This window comes from Aulonocara sp. 'chitande type north' Nkhata Bay, linkage group LG16 (assembly GCF_057382095.1).
Source record: "Aulonocara sp. 'chitande type north' Nkhata Bay isolate Kocher_YH1m ecotype deep benthic linkage group LG16, A_spYH_male_GT1.1, whole genome shotgun sequence".
In the NCBI taxonomy this organism is placed as follows: domain Eukaryota; kingdom Metazoa; phylum Chordata; class Actinopteri; order Cichliformes; family Cichlidae; genus Aulonocara; species Aulonocara sp. 'chitande type north' Nkhata Bay.
This window is the reverse complement of record NC_141359.1, coordinates 27,619,984-27,639,648: the sequence shown is the minus strand read 5'-3', so window position 1 is coordinate 27,639,648 and position 19,665 is coordinate 27,619,984. Positions and strand designations below refer to the sequence as shown.

Sequence of the window (19,665 nt, the reverse complement as noted above, 5' to 3'; positions counted from 1 at the left end):
CAGCTAACAACAGTAAAGTGAAGCTAGGATTCATGTAAGCTCACCAAAACTGGACAATGAAAACTGAAACTGAAAACATGGATCTATCCTGTCTTCTAACAACTGTTCAGGCCAAATGGTGGTGTTATAACGAATATAATATTTCCTTGGCACAGTTTCAGCCCTTAATACCTACTGAGAATCACTGAAATCCCACAGCCTGCCGCAGTATTGTTGCTGACCATGTCCATCCCTTTATAACTAGTGTATACATCTTCTGATGGCTGCTTCCTGCAAGGTAACAAATCATTTCACAAAGTTCAGATCATCAGAAACTAGTTTCTTGAACATGACAATAAGTTCAATGTACTCAAATGGCCTCCACAGTCACCAGATCGCAATCCAATACAGCACATTTGGCATGTGGTGGAACGGCAGATTGTTGTCATGGATGTGCACCCAACAAATCTGCAGCAACGGCATGATTTTATCATATCAGTACGGACAAAAATCTCTGAGGCATGTTTCCAGCATTTTGTTGAATTGATACCACAAAGAATTAAGGCAGCTATGAAGGCAAAAGGGGGTCCAACTAGTAGTAGGGTGTACCTAATGAAGTGGGCAGGGAGTGCAATTCTGTATGGTAAACACCAATGCCCTATGGGTCTTATGAGCATGTGGTTGTGACCAATGAGTAAGCTTCAATTACTGTTATTTTACCATACATACGATATAAATACAGTAAAAGTTATTCTATTTTGTGTTTGTGGCTTTTTGTGTATGTGATCTGTCGAAAAGTTAATAAAGTTCAGTGAGAAAAAAAATCTAAGATATGTAAGGTATTTATAGAAGGACAGCCACACAATAATAATTCTCCCGTTGCAACTGATTTATTGTGACAGGTCTATAAAGACACACCTGATCAGTTTCTCAGAGATAGAATGTGGGAAGTAAGCCAAACACACCTATCTTCATGAGCACATTTGGTACCCCCCCCCCCTCCCCCCAAGGCATTACGCCCACACCAACCGTAAGCCGTCCAATTAAACAAAGCAGTGAAGGTGACTATGGAGACGAGGTAGTGACTAATAGAGTTTGCGCCCAACAAGTTAATCAGGTAGAATGATTTCTCATGAAAGGTCTTGTTTTGGTATCGAGATAAAATGAGTCATGAAAAATACAAGAGAATAATTTAGTGTAAAAAATATCCCTCACAAATAGATGTTCTGAGGTATAACAAATGCCCTATAAGTCCATGAGTTTATTATATACTATAAAAGAGCTATAGTTGTGTTTTTGACATCTATTTCCCATTATAGTTTGCAACATGTTGCATTTCCATAACACTTAAACCACTTAATTCTTTAAACTGGACTGAATAACTATTCATTGATCATAACTTTGAAAAAATAATAGTAGATAAAGATATGTAAAAAGTACGGAGCCCCGCAGGGGACATGGCAGAAAAAAAAATTAAGACGGACTTTTGCGAGATCCCGAGTTTGTTTTGCGAGATCTCGCAAAAGTTCATCGTAATTTTTTTTCTCCCATGTCCCTAAAAAAGTGCACCTTTAAAGTATGAGACAAAAACAAGGGGTGTCGACCAGTAACTTGCAGGCCACAGCAGTTTTTTTGTGCCTTTATGTCCTACATTACGGTACAAATAAAGGTTCTGCGCTCATACTTGAAACAGTACTGTACAGTCAGCGAGGCGGGGCCAACGAATTTAGCTAAGAAGGAACTCCTGTGTTTATGGATTCATGAATGTGAAAGCCCATTATGAGGTGAGTTCGGATGGGAAAAAAATTCTGCTTATCGAGACAACTGCAAATGCAATTGCTCTCACACGAGCTACGGTAAGAGCCCGTTGAAAGAGCTCAAATTAAAACAAAAGATAAAAGGCACCTATCTGATTTCACTTTTGCTCTCCCGACAGTTCGAGCTTCAGAGCAGCAGCACCTATGTGTCACTTTTTTTTTTTTACACATTTGCCACTGTTGCAAAACACGTATCACAGCAGTAGACGCGTCATATTCTGGATTCGTTTTATAACCAAAACTAAGAATCGTTATCACGTTGATACATTAAGAAAAAGTTTTATTTGCTCGAAGTCCAAAACCTAATACGGAGTCCAGAAATCTGATGAATTCATATAGGTTTTATTTAAATATCGAATAAACGACGTCTTAATCACCAATGATGATAAAAAAATACTAACCTTGGGTTCGGAAAATATGTCAGTGTTTCTTTGACCCCTGATTGTCAAGATATGGGGGGGGGGGGGGTGTCTAAAATCACATATAAGAGAACTTCAGATGTATAACCAGTGTTTTGCTCTCAGGTCTGTCCTGTTGGTTCCTTTTCTCTTCCTGCTCCTGACAACAGGACGTGATGTCACAGGGAAGGGATTTGACCAGAAGCCCAACTTTGTTCTAATGGTTGTTGATGACTTAGGAATTGGTGATATAGGGTGCTACGGTAATGACACCATTAGGTAAGTCTGAAATGTGTGTAGCTGTGTGTTTCGCTCCACTATTCTTTGTTAAGTTTATTTTTTCACCTTTCTAGAATTTCATTACTGGCTAAATAAATTTTAAAGGACATATGCATTTTTAAAAAACCTTCTGTAGTAATTATACACTTTGAAACACTAGCTGATAGTGAGGAACTACAATTGAGGAATTACTTCAGATCCTTTAGTAAACGTTGCAAAGCCACACCATGAGAATGGCCCATAACCCAAGCAAGTAAAGAAGTCAGGCATTTAATAAAATTACAAGTGTCTGAGCACTATTGGGCATTTTACAGTTGTTCTTGATCTCTTTGATGCACTTCAGTCATTTCCCCACCCATGCTAGCCTTTCTCATTGTGTTCGTGCACACTGCTATTGTCTGCACGTGCACTTCACTTCTATTTTGTTATTGTGTTCATGCATTTCTCCTCTGGCTCTGACAGGTCATCAAAGCAGTTTGTCCTTATGTCACTCAGGACTATAGATCTCACACTGACCTTAATGCCGTCCAGCATTGCATTAATGTTTTCAATCCAATGTTTTTCAAATATGTGTGAAAGCACACAGCCAGTCACACACTGTCAGTGGTAATAGTGAAATTGGCCTTCAGTTGAAAGCAAATATAAACATTTTCCTGTTCTCAGTCTTGTATCACAGGTGAATGTCATGGCACTGCTAATTACACACAAGCAAGAACTGTTCTTTGTGTATAGTAATAATGAAACTGAAACAACCAACAAACTTGCAGATGTTCTCTTAAATGTTTCCATATGGCTGAATTAGTCTTGTTTTCAGTTAGTGTGTTTGCTTTTCACCAAGTTGTACAATCTAATGTTTACATATCTGGAGGAAAAAACTGCGGGTTGTAGGCTGTCATAAATATTTGGGAATTGTATTAAACTCTAAACTCTCTTTTAAGTCCGTACTAAAAACGGCATGTAATGTAGTTAAAGTTAATTTTAATCTTCATACCAAATAATATGTCTGTTCATTCAATTTTAAAGCCATTCCAGACTTTATGTAATGTAGCATTAAAAAAAAATTTAATAGGCCATATTGTTATCACCACTGTTTAATTTTACAGAAATACAGCTTTCTTAGTTTTGAAAATGTTGTTAAATACACGAATATTTGTGTGTCTCTAGTTTCTTAAAACTGGGGTACATGGAAACCAAAATAATATAATATTATTATAATATTACGTATGACAGATCCTGGTGGTGTAACTTGCAAAAGCATTCGCTGAAGTTAGCACAACCTGTTAACTAAGTGACTTCTCACGTGTGATCGTTTGAAAGTTCAGTCCCCGCGCCATCATATAAACCCTCTCTTTCAAGTCTTTCCTTGTTAAAGTGCTAAAGGAGTTAATGAGATACTCCTTCACACTACATCCTAAATCCTCATCATCACACATCTTCACAATGGTGATTAGCAGGAAGAAAATCCTGTAGAGGTGATACACACAGTGTGATCTGCTCATTTACTTGCTACTACAATGTGCTAAATGTGTATAATAATATAATACGTGCCATATTGTAACTGATTTCAAAACAGTGCAATCTGCAGCAGGGACAGGCTAAACTAGCACACTTGTCTGTGGCTGATCTCCCATTCCTTTTCAGTCTGAAGAGCAGAATTACCAATAATCTGAATGTGGATCCAGCCAAAAAAAATGTGTCTCTGTTTAAACTTGATAAGACCCTTCATCATATCTGTTCAATGTCTTTAGAACTCCAAATATCGACAGACTTGCTTCTGACGGGGTGAAGCTTACTCAGCACATTGCAGCTGCTCCACTCTGCACCCCAAGTCGTACTGCTTTTATGACGGGCCGTTATGCAATCCGCTCAGGTAACAGACATATTTACGCTCAGTCAGCAAGTGGCAACCTGGACAAACTCCATGTTCCATATTTGATTAACCTTTTTTGTTTTTTGTGCATGTGTGCATCTATTGACTAGGAATGGTCAGCACAGGGCGTGTCCAGGTGCTGCTGTTCCTCGGAGGTTCAGGAGGGCTTGCACCCAGTGAGACCACCTTTGCTAAGAGACTGCAGCAGCAAGGATACACTACTGGTCTAGTGGGTGAGATGACATAATGTGCTATGGCCCTTTGGAAAATTGCACTTAAAGGTCTGCACACCGGGGATGTTTTATTGAGCACAAGAAGGCAATTTGTGATGACATCAGCATTTCCTCACTTTACCAGTGAAAGTGAGAAAAGGTTGATGGCACTCGCAGCACTTGAAATTCATATGGTTTGCATTTGGTATGCACCGTAACTCATCTGAAGAAACATACCCAGGATTTATGGTTCTGGTATCTCATCTCTCTATATCTCATTTTCATTGTATATCTACAGGTAAATGGCACTTGGGTGTGAATTGCAAACACAGAGAGGATCACTGTCATCACCCGAACCAGCATGGCTTCAGTTACTTCTATGGTCTACCATTCACCCTGTTCAATGACTGTGTGCCTGGAGAGGGCAGCGACGTGCTGGTAGATCTCCAGCACGCGCTCCAAAATTTGACCATGTTGCTCGGAGTTGGACTTCTCACAATCGTAAGTGTGATTTTTCTGTCAGTTTATCTTTGTTTTCATCTGCACACATTCTTTTTTCATTTATTAATCCTTTATTTATCCAGGTAAAAATCTCACTGAGATTAAAAATGTCATTTCCAAGAGAGACCTGGCATGATCATACAATTATAATCGTAACAAGAACAACAAGATCATAATGAGGTACATTTTATTTTAAAGAAGTCTCACAGAGGCATATTTACTGAAAAGAATGGAATTATAAGAAATCCTGAGGGATACAACATCCTTGTTAGACGATGAGTAAGAAACTGGAAAACAAAGAGTCGTTGTGCTAGTTGCCCCAAAGCAAAATTAACTGATGTGTGTAATCACTTAGACATGTGCTTAAGAGGTTGGAGGAAAAAAAAAAACACAAACTGGAAACACAAACTGCAAATGTGAAATTCAGTTACGCCGCCCAGAAACTTATTCTAGAAAAAAAGAATAACGTCATTATTGAAATTTGGTTAACACATGAACGTTTATTGATGCTACCTCACCTGCAGCATTGGTATTCCCAGGAGAAACCAGGGGGTACCAGTTAGCTGTGTCATTAAAAATGATTAAAAGCAAATACAAAAACCAGGAACCACTTCATCCTCGTCAAATGTTAACAAATACAACTATTTTCTATTTTCTGTTCTAGTGTGAACAAAGGACACAATGTACTACTTGTTTCACTAAGGGAAAATAATAAACTTTCATGGTAGTTTCTGATGCCATCTAGTGGTTGTATCATGAAGTTGCACAAAAGTAAATTAATAGAGAAGGGTCCCAGGAGTAATATCTGTACAATAAAATGTCTGTTATGAAGAAAATATGGTTAAATGTTAGAGAGGACTGAGTTATATATAATCTCTGAAGTTGTAGTTGGTAATCAGGTGTTGCTGGCAAACATTACATAGCGAGTACCTAATTACCTGAGTACCTAATCTGTTCTCCTGCGTATAGAACCTAAGGTGAGAAAACCACTATAAAATCAAAAGGCTTTCTAAAAACACTAGAAGTAAACCGGGAATAACTGTGAACATTGTCATTAGGGAAGAACAAACAAACAGACAAATCTTTCTGAATCCAGCCTTTGTGTGTCTATGTGCTACATGTTTTCAGGTGTGTGCCCGTGTGTGTGGCCTTTTTGAAGTCGGCCTGTGGCTCCTGGTACTACTTTTCTTTCTCTGCATCCTAGCAACCGCTGTGTGGTATGTGCCCTTTAAGTTCTTGCCAACATGGAACTGCATCATTATGAGGAACCAAGAAGTAATCGAACAGCCGATGACCGTGGAGACTCTGCCCCAGAGATTGCTGGGAGAAGCACAAAACTTTATAAAGAGGTAAAAGTGGTGGAGCAAAACAAATAATCACATGGCTTTTGTGCAGAGACTTTTACTGGTAGTCTTTTGTTTGCAGTCTTATCAAGGAAGTTAACCTTGATATGATGGTTACAGTGGGGCAAAAAAGTATTTAGTCAGCCACCGATTGTGCAAGTTCCCCCACCTAAAATGATGACAGAGGTCAGTAATTTGCACCAGAGGTACACTTCAACTGTGAGAGACAGAATGTGAAAAAAAAAATCCATGAATCCACATGGTAGGATTTGTGAAGAATTTATTCCTAAATCAGGGTGGAAAATAAGTATTTGGTCAATAACAAAAATACAACTCAATACTTTGTAACATAACCTTTGTTGGCAATAACAGAGGTCAAACGTTTACTATAGGTCTTTACCAGGTTTGCACACACAGTAGCTGGTATTTTGGCCCATTCCTCCATGCAGATCTTCTCGAGAGCAGTGATGTTTTGGGGCTGTCGCCGAGCAACACAGACTTTCAACTCCCGCCACAGATTTTCTATGGGGTTGAGGTCTGGAGACTGGCTAGGCCACTCCAGGACTTTCAAATGCTTCTTACGGAGCCACTCCTTTGTTGCCCGGGCGGTGTGTTTTGGATCATTGTCATGTTGGAAGACCCAGCCTCGTTTCATCTTCAAAGTTCTCACTGATGGAAGGAGGTTTTGGCTCAAAATCTCACGATACATGGCCCCATTCATTCTGTCCTTAACACGGATCAGTCGTCCTGTCCCCTTGGCAGAAAAACAGCCCCATAGCATGATGTTTCCACCCCCATGCTTCACAGTAGGTATGGTGTTCTTGGGATGCAACTCAGTATTCTTCTTCCTCCAAACACGACGAGTTGAGTTTATACCAAAAAGTTCTACTTTGGTTTCATCTGACCACATGACATTCTCCCAATCCTCTGCTGTATCATCCATGTGCTCTCTGGCAAACTTCAGACGGGCCTGGACATGCACTGGCTTCAGCAGCGGAACACGTCTGGCACTGCGGGATTTGATTCCCTGCCGTTGTAGTGTGTTACTGATGGTGACCTTTGTTACTTTGGTCCCAGCTCTCTGCAGGTCATTCACCAGGTCCCCCCGTGTGGTTCTGGGATCTTTGCTCACCGTTCTCATGATCATTTTGACCCCACGGGATGAGATCTTGCGTGGAGCCCCAGATCGAGGGAGATTATCAGTGGTCTTGTATGTCTTCCATTTTCTGATGATTGCTCCCACAGTTGATTTTTTCACACCAAGCTGCTTGCCTATTGTAGATTCACTCTTCCCAGTCTGGTGCAGGTCTACAATACTTTTCCTGGTGTCCTTCGAAAGCTCTTTGGTCTTGGCCATGGCAGAGTTTGGAGTCTGACTGTTTGAGGCTGTGGACAGGTGTCTTTTATACAGATGATGAGTTCAAACAGGTGCCATTCATACAGGTAACGAGTGGGGGACAGAAAAGCGTCTTACAGAGGACGTTACAGGTCTGTGAGAGCCAGAGATTTTCCTTGTTTGAGGTGACCAAATACTTATTTTCCACCCTAATTTACGAATAAATTCTTTACAAATCCTACCATGTGAATTCATGGATTTTTTTTTCACATTCTGTCTCTCACAGTTGAAGTGTACCTCTGGTGCAAATTACTGACCTCTGTCATCATTTTAGGTGGGGGAACTTGCACAATCGGTGGCTGACTAAATACTTTTTTGCCCCACTGTATGTTAGAGTTACAGCTGATTGATCTCCAACAATACTAATAATTTTCTGTTTCCCTTGTGAGGAAATTAACCTTAACATTTGAACTCAGACTGACATCAGTGCACGTTCAAATGATTCTTACTAATTAGGACGTCCCTACCCTCACCTATGGCCACGAGCTGTGGGTAGTGACCGAAAGAACTATGGAATAAGAACGAGATCGCGGATACAAGCGGCAGAAATGAGCTTCCTCCGAAGGGTGGCTGGCCTCTCCCTTAGAGATAGGGTGAGAAGTTCGGCCATCCGGGAGGGGCTCAGAGTAGAGCCGCTGCTGCTCCACATCGAAAGGAGCCAGCTGAGGTGGTTCGGGCATCTGACAAGGATGCCCCCTGGGCGCCTCCTGGGTGAGGTGTTCCAGGCATGTCCCACCGGGAGGAGGCCCCGGGGCAGACCCAGGACACGCTGGAGAGATTATATCTCTCGGCTGGCCTGGGAACGCCTTGGTGTTCCCTCGGATTAGCTGGAGGAGGTGGCTGGGGAGAGGGAGGTCTGGGCCTCTTTGCTTAGGCTGCTGCCCCCGCGACCCGGCCTCGGATAAAGCGGATGAAGATGGATGGATGGATGGATGGATGGATGGATAGGACATTCATTATTTCAGATAGTTATTACAGGGATCATTACCAAAATAAATCGTATCAAAAGAAATCATAAAACAGGATCTATAAAAAAATAGTACACAAACGGTTGTATGGACTAGCAACTAGTCATTTTTTTTTTTTTTTTTTTCTGTATGAAAACAAACTAAAACACTGGAAAAAGATGCAAGTTTATAAACTCATAAACTGATTCGCACCAGAATAAATGAACTCTGGGTGTGAAAACGCCCTGAGATTCTTGTGTGTGTGGACCTGTGTTGTTTTGATTCACTTGAACTGTTTTCAACTCATTGAAGCCATTTAAAAAAAAAAAACTATATAGAGCATCAAATGTCACACAGACAATGCTAGTGGCTTAGTTTGCATCAGACTTCAGCTTCACAGGGCAATTTATGTGAGTGGGATTAGATCATTGTTGGTTATGGTTGACAATGACAGGAAATTGCTTGTCCCCATTGCCATGACAAGAAAACAGGCAATAATTAAAAAGATAAAAAAAGGCCTTTGAGAGAGTGTTCAACTCCTTTTTGCTGCTCTTTAGGAATGTGGATCGTCCATTCCTCCTAGTCTTCTCATTGGCCCATATCCACACGCCAATGTTTAAAACACCACAGTTTGCTGGCAAAAGTCGGCATGGTGCCTACGGTGACAACCTAGAAGAAGTGGACTGGATGATTGGTGAGTGAGGGTGGTGAAATAAGTGTGCCACCATGTGCATGCAATGTTAAATATTATCCAGTGGCTTGTAGCTTTGTGGCAGTCAGCAATCCATGTTTTTATAATCACGACAAAATATGGCCAAATGTATGAAAGCAAGATCTCAATGAATCAGTTGCTCTGCACCAATTAGGAATCTGTGCAGTTCTTAATTTTCCTTTGAAATCAACCTCATCCTATTATCTTACTATGCCGCTTGTCTTTTTAGGTAAAATTACAGAGACGGTGGATTCCCTTGGCATTGCCAACAATACTCTCATGTACTTTACATCCGATCATGGTGGGCATCTGGAAGATTCTGATTCACGAACTGGGCAGAAAGGAGGCTGGAACGGCATCTATAAAGGTAAACAATGTGTCAAGCTGTTTTTTTGCTGATATTAAATTGCAAACTTTAAAGATTTTATAGCAGGCATTCAGACATTTTTGTAGAATTTTAAATCTCATGCGTACTATTGACAAACAAAACCAAAAAAAAAATCACATCTCTGTGTTTTATTATATCTCCTGTTGTTTCACATGTAGGTGGGAAAGCTATGGGGGGCTGGGAAGGGGGGATCAGGGTACCTGGCATTTTCCGCTGGCCAGGCAGGCTGAGAGCAGGAAAAGTGGTGGATGAACCCACTAGCCTCATGGATCTGTATCCCACCCTTAAATATTTAGCCAAGGACAAACAACCAGACAGGTATATCAATTCACTCCCACAAGTGCTTTTTAAATTGTGTGTAATTGTATTAACTGAGTCTTGTTTCTTTCCTGTTTTCTTGAAAAGGTTAAAACAGTTTCCGATTGTATTTTACCCCATCGTTCTGACCTCTTTTTTTCTTGTGATTCTATTCCAGACAATCCGATGGCTATAACCTCATGCCGCTGTTGGAGGGGGAAGTTGCACGATCAGAGCACGAGTTCATGTTCCACTACTGTGGCATCTACCTGAATGCAGTGCGCTGGCACCCACCTGGCAGTAAGTTTGCACATATATAAACCTAGAAGATCAACATTTTTGATTCTTTATTCCTTATTTCTTGTTACAGTTAGGGATATTAATGCCAAAAATTCCCAAAGTTTTTAAATAATGTGATCTGTAAATATAAACAAAATAAATTTTAGTGCTCAGTAACAAAAACTTGAAATAGAAAACAGCACTCAGAGACCTCAATTGCTCCCCGAAGGGCAAAGGCTATAATAAAACATTGATGCTTTATCGCAACATGCTGACATCAGCCTGTTTTTTATTACCACGTGATGGGATTAGCCTACAGTAGTAGCAATAGCTGACGGTGTGTCTGGTGTTTTGGCTAAAGGATAAAATAAGTACATCCATATTATATGTGCTCTTATTATGTCTTATATTGTAAGCTGAATAAATACAGTGAGGGACATAAAAAACTTCTTTCTTATTTCTTAGTGCAGCAAAAACTTTGTCCCACTTCAGAACATCAACTTTGCACAGTTCATCAGTTCATATACAAACCTTCCCTAATATTTGTGTTAGACTCATTAAAATAGATGCTTCAGTGATTGTTTTGGCCTTTAGCTGGTTCACTGTTCACTGTAGACTGATTAATATCTAAACTCTAGAGCTGCAACCTTTCCAGCTTCATAAAAATCAATGATTGATGACAGTGAGTCTTTCCAAATCAATTTTTGGGATGCGTGCGTCACAGCAGAAGATGGTTTTTGTTTTTTGTGTTTTTTATTTATTTTCTTAGTAAATTCCAACCCTGAAATGTTTATTTTTAAAGGTCAAAGTAAGGCTGTTGCAAATAATTACGTGTCATTGGTTGGACTCTTGACTCTTTTTGCTAATTCCTGACTCTAGTTAGTCATTTTTTAATTTGAATAATCTTTTCTATAAGAACAATGTAATGGTTTGTGTGCTACTAGTTCAAATTGATGGTTTTGTCATGATTATGACCTCGATGAAGATTTGACCTGATTTCAGTACATTTCTATATAAAGATAATTTTTAAATATTCACTTTTTGTCTTGCCACTCTATGTTGATATATCTTCACCGATGTGTGTTTCCATACAGGTGACTCTATCTTCAAGGTGCACTTCTTCACTCCCAACTTTTTCCCCCCGGGCGCCGGTGGCTGCTATGACACAAAGATTTGCCTTTGTCATGGAGAGCATGTGACTCACCATGACCCGCCGCTACTGTATAACCTCTTCCACGATCCCTCAGAGTCTCGGCCTCTGACTCCTGATACTGAGCCCCGATATGCTGAAATCCTTGAGCAGACCGCCAAAGCCGTGGAGAGCCATAAAGGCACACTCCCAGATGAACAGGCACCTGCTGGTGCTCATTCAGAGGCCAATAGAGCTGAACAGGGCGTCGAATTGCAACTGACTTGGGACAAGATTTTGTGGAGACCCTGGCTTCAGCCTTGCTGTGGGACTTTTCCATTCTGTGGATGCAAAGAGAACACAACTCATATGTAAGAAAGACAAAAGTTGAAACAAACGACTTTGGTTTCATGAAGGTGCTGTTTAAAAAAATCGAATAAAATAGTTTAATAATTTAATTAGTGCTTTTGTTTTTCATTGGATTTCTAGCATTTTCAGTTTAAAGATACCAATGTTTTGTGTGGAAATGAAGAGAGAAGCTGAAAAATGACTAATTAAATTAATTAGAAATAATCCAGAACCAAGTGTATTAGTGTTGAAGTGGACTAAGGACTCCACACGACTATACCTGTGATACCGTAATCTACATTTTTGGTGCAGTTGAGTCAAGGAAGATTTAGCTATGTAATAATTCAGTGAAGTGAATTAGTGCTTTTAATTTGTATTGGGAAAAGTGGCTTCGTGGTGTAGTGGTTACCACATTCACCTTACATGCAATGAGACAAGTCCAGCTTCACGGGGTCACAAGCTCGTGTAGCCTTAGTGCCGGTTCCAAGCCCGGAAAAATGAGAGGGTTGCATCAGGAAGTGTATTTGGCACCAAGTCAAGCGTGAGCATTCATCCACTTTGACAAGCCCTTGAGAAATAAAGGGCATCTTATAATGGGAAAAACATTAGCCGTGCTTGTTATATGAAAGAAGGAAAAAGAAAAAGCTCGGTGAGTTTTAATGATTTTGCCTGCATTCAGTCTTCTGGTGAGGTCATTGTGCTTTACCCTGTCTGTTTTTCGTTGTCTCTCTCTATGCTCTTCTCCTTCTCCTTACTCCAACTGGTCGAGGCAGATGTCCACACTCCCCGAGTCAGGTTTTTCTGGAGGTTTCTTCCTGTTAAAAGGGAATGTTTATTTATTTGCTTTAATCTACTGTGCCAAGTGTTTGCTTAGAGGGCATTATTGTGTTTTAGAGTCATTACGTAAAATGGGAAGTACCTTGAGATGACTAAAGTTGTGATTGGGAGCTATGTAAATAAAAATGAATTGATTGTATTTTTCTTGTCTTTTTTTTTAATTAATTTTTTAATGAAGTTAATTCATTCATCCAGCAGTGCAGAAAATGGAGGTAAAACTGCTCTAGAAGGTAATATAGGCTGTGTTCCATTAGGGGGCAAAGTCAGACTGTGTTTGGTTTGGTGAAGCGCTTTCCAGCTTTAAAACAAGACTTAAGGGTTAAGTGTGAGATTATAGTTCTGCCACTGTAGGCTGCTATGCTGTGGAATAATGATCATAATTATTATAATTAGGAATATTATGTATATTTACATTACAAAAGTAAGTCTTAAATACGCAAATGAGGTAAAGTATATTGTATCAACTTCAATTAAGATTTTAACACTAGTCATTACCAGAAATCATTTGACGTTTCCTCGTGGCCTTAAGTCTGTGCTCTCCTCGGAAATCCTCACCTGTGACTCCTTCCTTCCCAACGGTGCCATTTTGGTTACATAATAATACTTTTTGATCTTGCAAACACTTAAAACCCTTTCATTAAGATCAGAGCACAAAGTCATCTGCTGAACTCCAGTGCTCAAGGACACTGAGGCAGGGTGGGTGGTTGACCTAGTTTGGCACGCTCTGGCTCCACAGATCTTCAATAATAAAAGACTTTAAAGACTGTGTGAACTTCTCCATCATCAGTGTCATCACCATTTATTATCTTCATCATCACCACTGTCTCCCTCCAGCAGTGGCTGGCTGTCAAAACATCAAAGTTTGCTACAGCAGCACTATAATTGCTCCCCCTCCTTCCCTCCTCTCTTTACCCACTTCCTTCGTCTACTCATCTCCTCCTCCTTTTTGTCCTCCTTCTCTCCCTCTAGAAATTGAACTTGCGTCTGCGACGAGAGAAATTTCATCATCATCATCATCACAGTAATTGTTGCCATCATGGCCGTAGTATTTACTTCTCTCCCTCCAGCAGAGACCCGTACATCAAACACTCAGCAAGTTCATTACAGTGGCCACTCCATTATGTCTCTAACAGTAAATCATGCAGTCGACCATACATAACGACATTTGGCTGTACATCATAGTTAATGATGGCTTGTGGGGTGGAATGTTACTGGCTGTACATCATGTCACACACAACTACCTAAAAACATGAACGTGCGCCCAAGCTCAAAAGCACACACGCTCGCGAACACGCTCGCGAACACGCATGCGCACGGTATATCATGTTTGTTTGGAACAGATCAGTGGTTTTCTGGAAAGGTCAGTGTTTCCTGGGACGCCATAAAGCATTTTTACAACCCACTGCTTGACACACGTAAACATATGTGGAGCATGAAATGATGGGAAAATTGTACGGCAACGTAAGCAAACTGGAAATAGCTCTCCTGTATTAAAATACTAATATCTATATGGGGTGTTTTGGCTTTGGTGATATTGAGCATAAAAGACAACGTTCCGACAATCTGCTGTTGAAATTCAGCTTTATGTCTTGTCAGTTGGTTTCGTTTAATATTTCAATTTAGAGATATGTCAAATGAAGATATGTTTGTTTATGACATTTAAAATTTCAGTTTTGAAAATGTTCATATGTTGACCATTTCAATGTCACATTATGAAGTGTTTTATATATATTCTGTCCAAAACTGTTTTATTTGCTCTGTTCAAATTAGTTTTTCTATACTGCTGCCTCATTTTTTATGTTTTTACCCCAGCATACGAACAATGCAGCAGATAAAAAGACTCATAATTTATTCTAAATACACTTTTTTTGATACCTTCAATTCAGTTACATGTTTTTAGTGTCCATTCACAACAACAATCACTGGATGATAAACACTTGTATATATACACAAAAAGAGACAAAAAAGGTTGTGATTTGATACTTAGGTTCAGAAAAAAAAGAAGGGGATTGTGCAGTTCAATGATTATAGAGATGCCACAGTGAAATTACTAAGTTTAGTACCACAGGAGGAAGGAACAGAAACCTATATTAAACCCTTTGCCTACCAGCCATATCTCGCAACTTGCTCAGTGACAGAGGAGGCTTCATGAAGCTGCTTGTAAGCAGATGGATAAACAATTACCAACTGAAAACATATAAGTTGTCCTAGAGCCAGTTCGCTTAGCACCAGTTTTGTAAAAGCAGGACAGTTATTCCATGTGTGATAGTTTATATTTGGCATGATGGGTCTAAGGACAGACCCATCATGCCAAATATGTGTTATTATGCACATACAGAGAAAGACAAGGCAGGGAATCTGAAACCAATACAATACCCCCAGCACAAAAAAGAGCAATGACAGCAGAAAAAGTGAACCTGGGCAGGAGGTGGGTTGCAAAGTTGCTTGCAGGTGCAGCAGGAACAGCAGCCAGGCTAAAGCAACTTTGTGTGTCAATTGTGTGTCCTATATGAGGTTTTGCCAATAGGTTGCACAGAAGAGTGTCAGCTGAACCGTCAGCTAATGTGAAATAGCATTTAGTTGTTACAACAGCTGATGTTATCAGCTTATGTAACAACCATCAGCTGTCTGCATAATCATTACCACCTACCCCCTTTCGACCTTTAATAGCTTCAGTCTAAGCAGACCCATAAACATAGAAGGTGTTTGTTAGCAGTTCAAAGAAAAGAACTGCTAACAAACATGAATTTATGACAATGAATGCAGACTCTGAAACTGTTAACAATATTATTGCTCTGGAGAGCAAAAAACAGCATATGCCATTACATTCAACATTTCAAGTGCAGCACAGCATGTATTCTTTGCTCTCCTATATCAATTTATTCCTTTAATATTTCCTCAAAAGGAATTCTAATATTATCAGCCATGAGTTCAAAGGCCTGGAGCCAAATGACCAGGGAACTGAATCAAACGCACACAGCATAATCGTAAAAAGTGGGCAGAGAAGAAAGCAAAGTCAAGATTTTACAAATGCAATGTTTCCCAGGACCAGCGGCAACATTTTTTTGATCAGTGAGTCCAAAAGAAAACCACTGCTATTCCACCAGTTAGTGGTGACTATCCATTTCTCCTTCTGGTTAATTTATCTACTTATCTCTGAAAACAGGACACATCTGAAAGTTTCTGTGGTTCATCTGCTGCCTGCTGCTCTGATCTGCTTTGTTCAAGTGTGGTTTCATCTACCACAATAGATTGCCATGGTAAAGCAGCAATTACACACCATTACAACACTATTACATTAGGAAGCACAAAAAAAGAAGAGACAGGCAGAGGGAGAGAGAGAGAGAGAGAGAGAGAGAGAGAGTCACGTTTGTCAATAGATGAGGCTTTTAGTGCAGAAGAGATGTTCGAGCTGCTATTAGTGCTGATTGGATTTGTGTGTGCATTGTGTATGTGTTAATGCAGAGAAAAAGGGCAATATATTTGCATGCATAGCTGTGTGCTTGTTTATACCCCAAATGTCCATGCAGCTGGCACATTTGTGTGCATTACATATTACACCTAGACCATATGTATGTATAATCTGTGCCAGCAGGACTGGGCACAATTGTTACCACGTGAGATAGGCTCCAGGAGATGAAATGTCATCTCTGCTGGGGAACTTTCACTGCACACAAACATGCACATACACTCAAACTCGTACTGACTCTAAGCCTTTCTCAATCTCTGCATGTCTGCACGCTGCCCTTGTATCTAAATGTAGATCTTATACTGATCCCAAAGACCTGCAGCGAAGTGGTGCTGCACAAGACCATGCTAGGTTTTTGTATGCATGTGTATGTGTGTGTGTGTGTGTGTGTGTATGGTGTTGCAGAGAGTCTGTGGTTTAAGTATGTGTCATGTTGTATACCATATGTTTAAAATTACCTCTTGCAGGGGACAAGTCTCCAGGCAGGGAATAGAGTATTTGTAGTGGCATGTCAACAGCACACACACATATCCTTCTTTACACACATAATTAAACCATAAAGCTTACACAGCATGCACAAGCACACACAACCTATAGACACACATTTTCTCACTAACGAAGTATAGCTACTAATGACAAACACTTTCAGTCATTAATGCGCTCATCTACACACACGGCTTTAACATCTAGCTCCTCTGATGAGAGAAGATGGTGCTGTAAATGGGGTTTGATGAGAAGCAGATAGCTAAATAACTGGGCTAATAGGGCAATTGTAACCCATTACACATACATACACTGTACTTAACCTCTCTTCCTGTCCTTATGCCTCTTAAACCAACAGAGTTTGGCTGTAGCACTTTCACTTGTTTTTCAGCGTACCACTCAAGAGCAACAGTTATCTAGTGTTTGGTTGCCAAGACATGCTTCTTTGACTCGGTAGGAAAAAATCAAACCCTAGCAGCAGCAAAATGCAAAATTACACAAAGTTAGTAGACATTTCAGACTTGTGCATGTAATTTAGGAGAATTACAACTTTTCAAAGCACAACCCACCCATATGCCTGACACATCAAGCTCATTGCACACAAAAACACACGCAGCCCACACCAGCACAATTGCAGTGCAAGCTGCAGATGTCATAGTGATCTCAGTCAGGCCTAAAAATTACATGTATGGCCTGCAAACATATGTTCACTCATTAAGGTGGGACACGACAGCTTTTAGGGTTTTTCATTTTATTGTCCTGGATTCTAGTTTCCAGAGGCTGTTTACTCGGTTTATTCTGACATCAATTAGGTCAAAAAAATACCATATGGTCGTAGGATTTTGGAACCAGCTCTTCTTCTGAGAACTTAAGGCAATCTTTCTTTTTTCACAGTGATTTTCTTTGGAATTTTCTTTTCACAGGAATGGATGCAAAAACTATTTTCTCTTTTAAAACAGCCATTAATTCAACAATATCCACCCAGGGAATCTGTGTATTGTTTAGCAAACACAGTTACCGGCTAAGGGGCCAAGATTCATTACTTAAGGAGGACAGAAATTTAAATTATCAAAATTAAACAATGTGGAGGGACTGCAAGTAGCTCCAGGAATACTTACACAGCACTTTAGTATTATTTACACATATTATTATATTATGCCACCAAGGGCAACTTGCATTTAAAACTCAAATAAGAAAGTTAACATTACAAGAAAACAAAAAACAAAAAGTACAACACGCCCCTATAGATTGATAATGTTACGATTTTAGTCCAACAATATGAAAAAACAAGCAAATGCTGTTTGAATCATTCATAACCCCGCTGACCACATATCCCCTCTATAACTCATCCTGACAGTCCAGGCTTGTGGAGAGCTGAGGCAATAGGAAGCAGAGCAGGAATGAGTAATGTAGAAATGGTGGATGGTCAGTGAAGGAGGGATGGGTAATGTGTGATGAAATATATGATAATGGGAACAGAAGATGGCAACTACAGCAATACAAGAGGTGCTTGAGGTGTGACCAACAAGAGGAGGACCGGCTGAACACAAAATGAACAAAAAATGTTTTTATAGAAGAGTTAAAGGCGAGGGAAAGAGTAAGAGGGAGGAATAAAGAGAATGAAATTGTTCTTGAAGTATGGGCCAGCCTTTGTCATACCAGAGAGAATGACAAAAAGATGAACATGTAATAGGAGAGAAAGTACTGTAATGATTTTGTGGGTAAGAGTGAAAAAGGGATGGGAGAAAAGAAATTGTGACTTGTTGACCTAAAACTCAAGGTCTCACAAGGGTGGAGGATAGAAAGCTGAAATAAAAGTGTCACAGATCGTAAGAAGAGGTTGATCTCTTCAAAAGCAGACAGGGACAGATAAACTCAATTCAGGTTTATTTATATAACTCCAATTTACAACAACAGTTGCCTCAAAGCACTTTATATTGTAAATAAAAGACCCTACAGTATTAAGTGAGCCACCTGAGTAAGGGCTTTGCAATAGTAGGAAGGAAAAAATTGAATTTAAGAGGAAGAAAACTCTGCAGCATTTTGGACTAAGTGAAGGGTTTTCTAAAGAACATTAAAAAAAATTGCTAATAATGAATTACAATTGTTCAGGCTAGAATTAATGAATGAATGCATTTTTCAGCATCATTCTAATTTTAGGGATAATGTCCAGTTAAAGGAAAGTAGTCCTATATATTTGTAAGACTACAAAGAGTGGAAATGAGACAGTGAGATAGGCTATATATGGACTGGGCCAACTACACATCACACCTATAGGATCTGCTCTGCCATGGAAAACTGGATGTCATGAAACTCTTGGCACACAGTATTTGTGCAGATGTTAATGCCAGAGGAGGTTTGGAACTCTGCAGTTGTTGAGTCTTTTACATAATCTACACCTCAGCATTCGGTGACCCCGCTCTGTAACTTTATGCGGTCTGCCACTTTCTGGTTGAGCTGCGTCCATTATGCAATAATACCTGTTAAAGTTGATTGTGGATATCTAGAAGGGAAGAAATTCCACGAACTCATTTGTTACAATAGCTGCACGCTGTTACAGCACCACACTTTCAGTGGGCCATTAAGAACAACTCATTCTATCACAAATGTTTATAAAAGCAGAATGCATGCCTAGGTGTTTGATTTAATACACCTGTGGCAAAGGGACTGCAAATACCTGAATTCAAAGATTAAGAAGTGTGACTGTGGTAGAAATGACCGGAAGCACGCAGCGTTAGGGACACGTGAATGACTTTATTTACAAGTTGTTTCTTGTTCGTCTAGCTTTCCAGCTGCTTTGTAGCGCAGCTTTCCCCGTCGGGTCCAGGCATCCTACTGAAGTAAGGAAAGCATGACCAGGTGATGGAGAACAGCTGTGTGGGTCAGCCTCTCCTGACACCACACCCTGAACCCTCTACTCTATCGCGCCCCTGCAGCTGAGCTAAAAAAAAAAAAAAACACACCTCGCCAGTGCGTCAGTA

At 40.0% G+C, this 19,665-nt stretch overlaps 1 protein-coding gene across 2 annotated transcripts; it reads left to right on the top strand.

Annotated features, from left to right (window-relative positions):
- The first annotated feature begins 1,648 nt into the window (after positions 1–1,648).
- arsh (arylsulfatase H) lies at positions 1,649–13,001 on the top strand. 2 transcript variants are annotated; one of them, XM_086265499.1, is made up of 11 exons: positions 1,649–1,763; positions 2,321–2,473; positions 4,222–4,343; positions 4,454–4,576; positions 4,854–5,056; positions 6,185–6,405; positions 9,300–9,436; positions 9,684–9,821; positions 10,001–10,160; positions 10,318–10,439; positions 11,513–13,000. In XM_086265499.1, exons 1-11 carry the CDS (start codon positions 1,759–1,761, stop codon positions 11,920–11,922), a joined length of 1,794 nt encoding a protein of 597 aa, XP_086121625.1. In that variant the 5' UTR covers positions 1,649–1,758; the 3' UTR covers positions 11,923–13,000. The 2 variants fall into 2 exon arrangements, with proteins under 2 accessions (XP_086121625.1, XP_086121624.1); XM_086265498.1 differs by lacking the exon at positions 1,649–1,763 and having other exon boundaries at positions 2,295–2,473; positions 11,513–13,001.
- Positions 13,002–19,665: the final 6,664 nt, after the last annotated feature.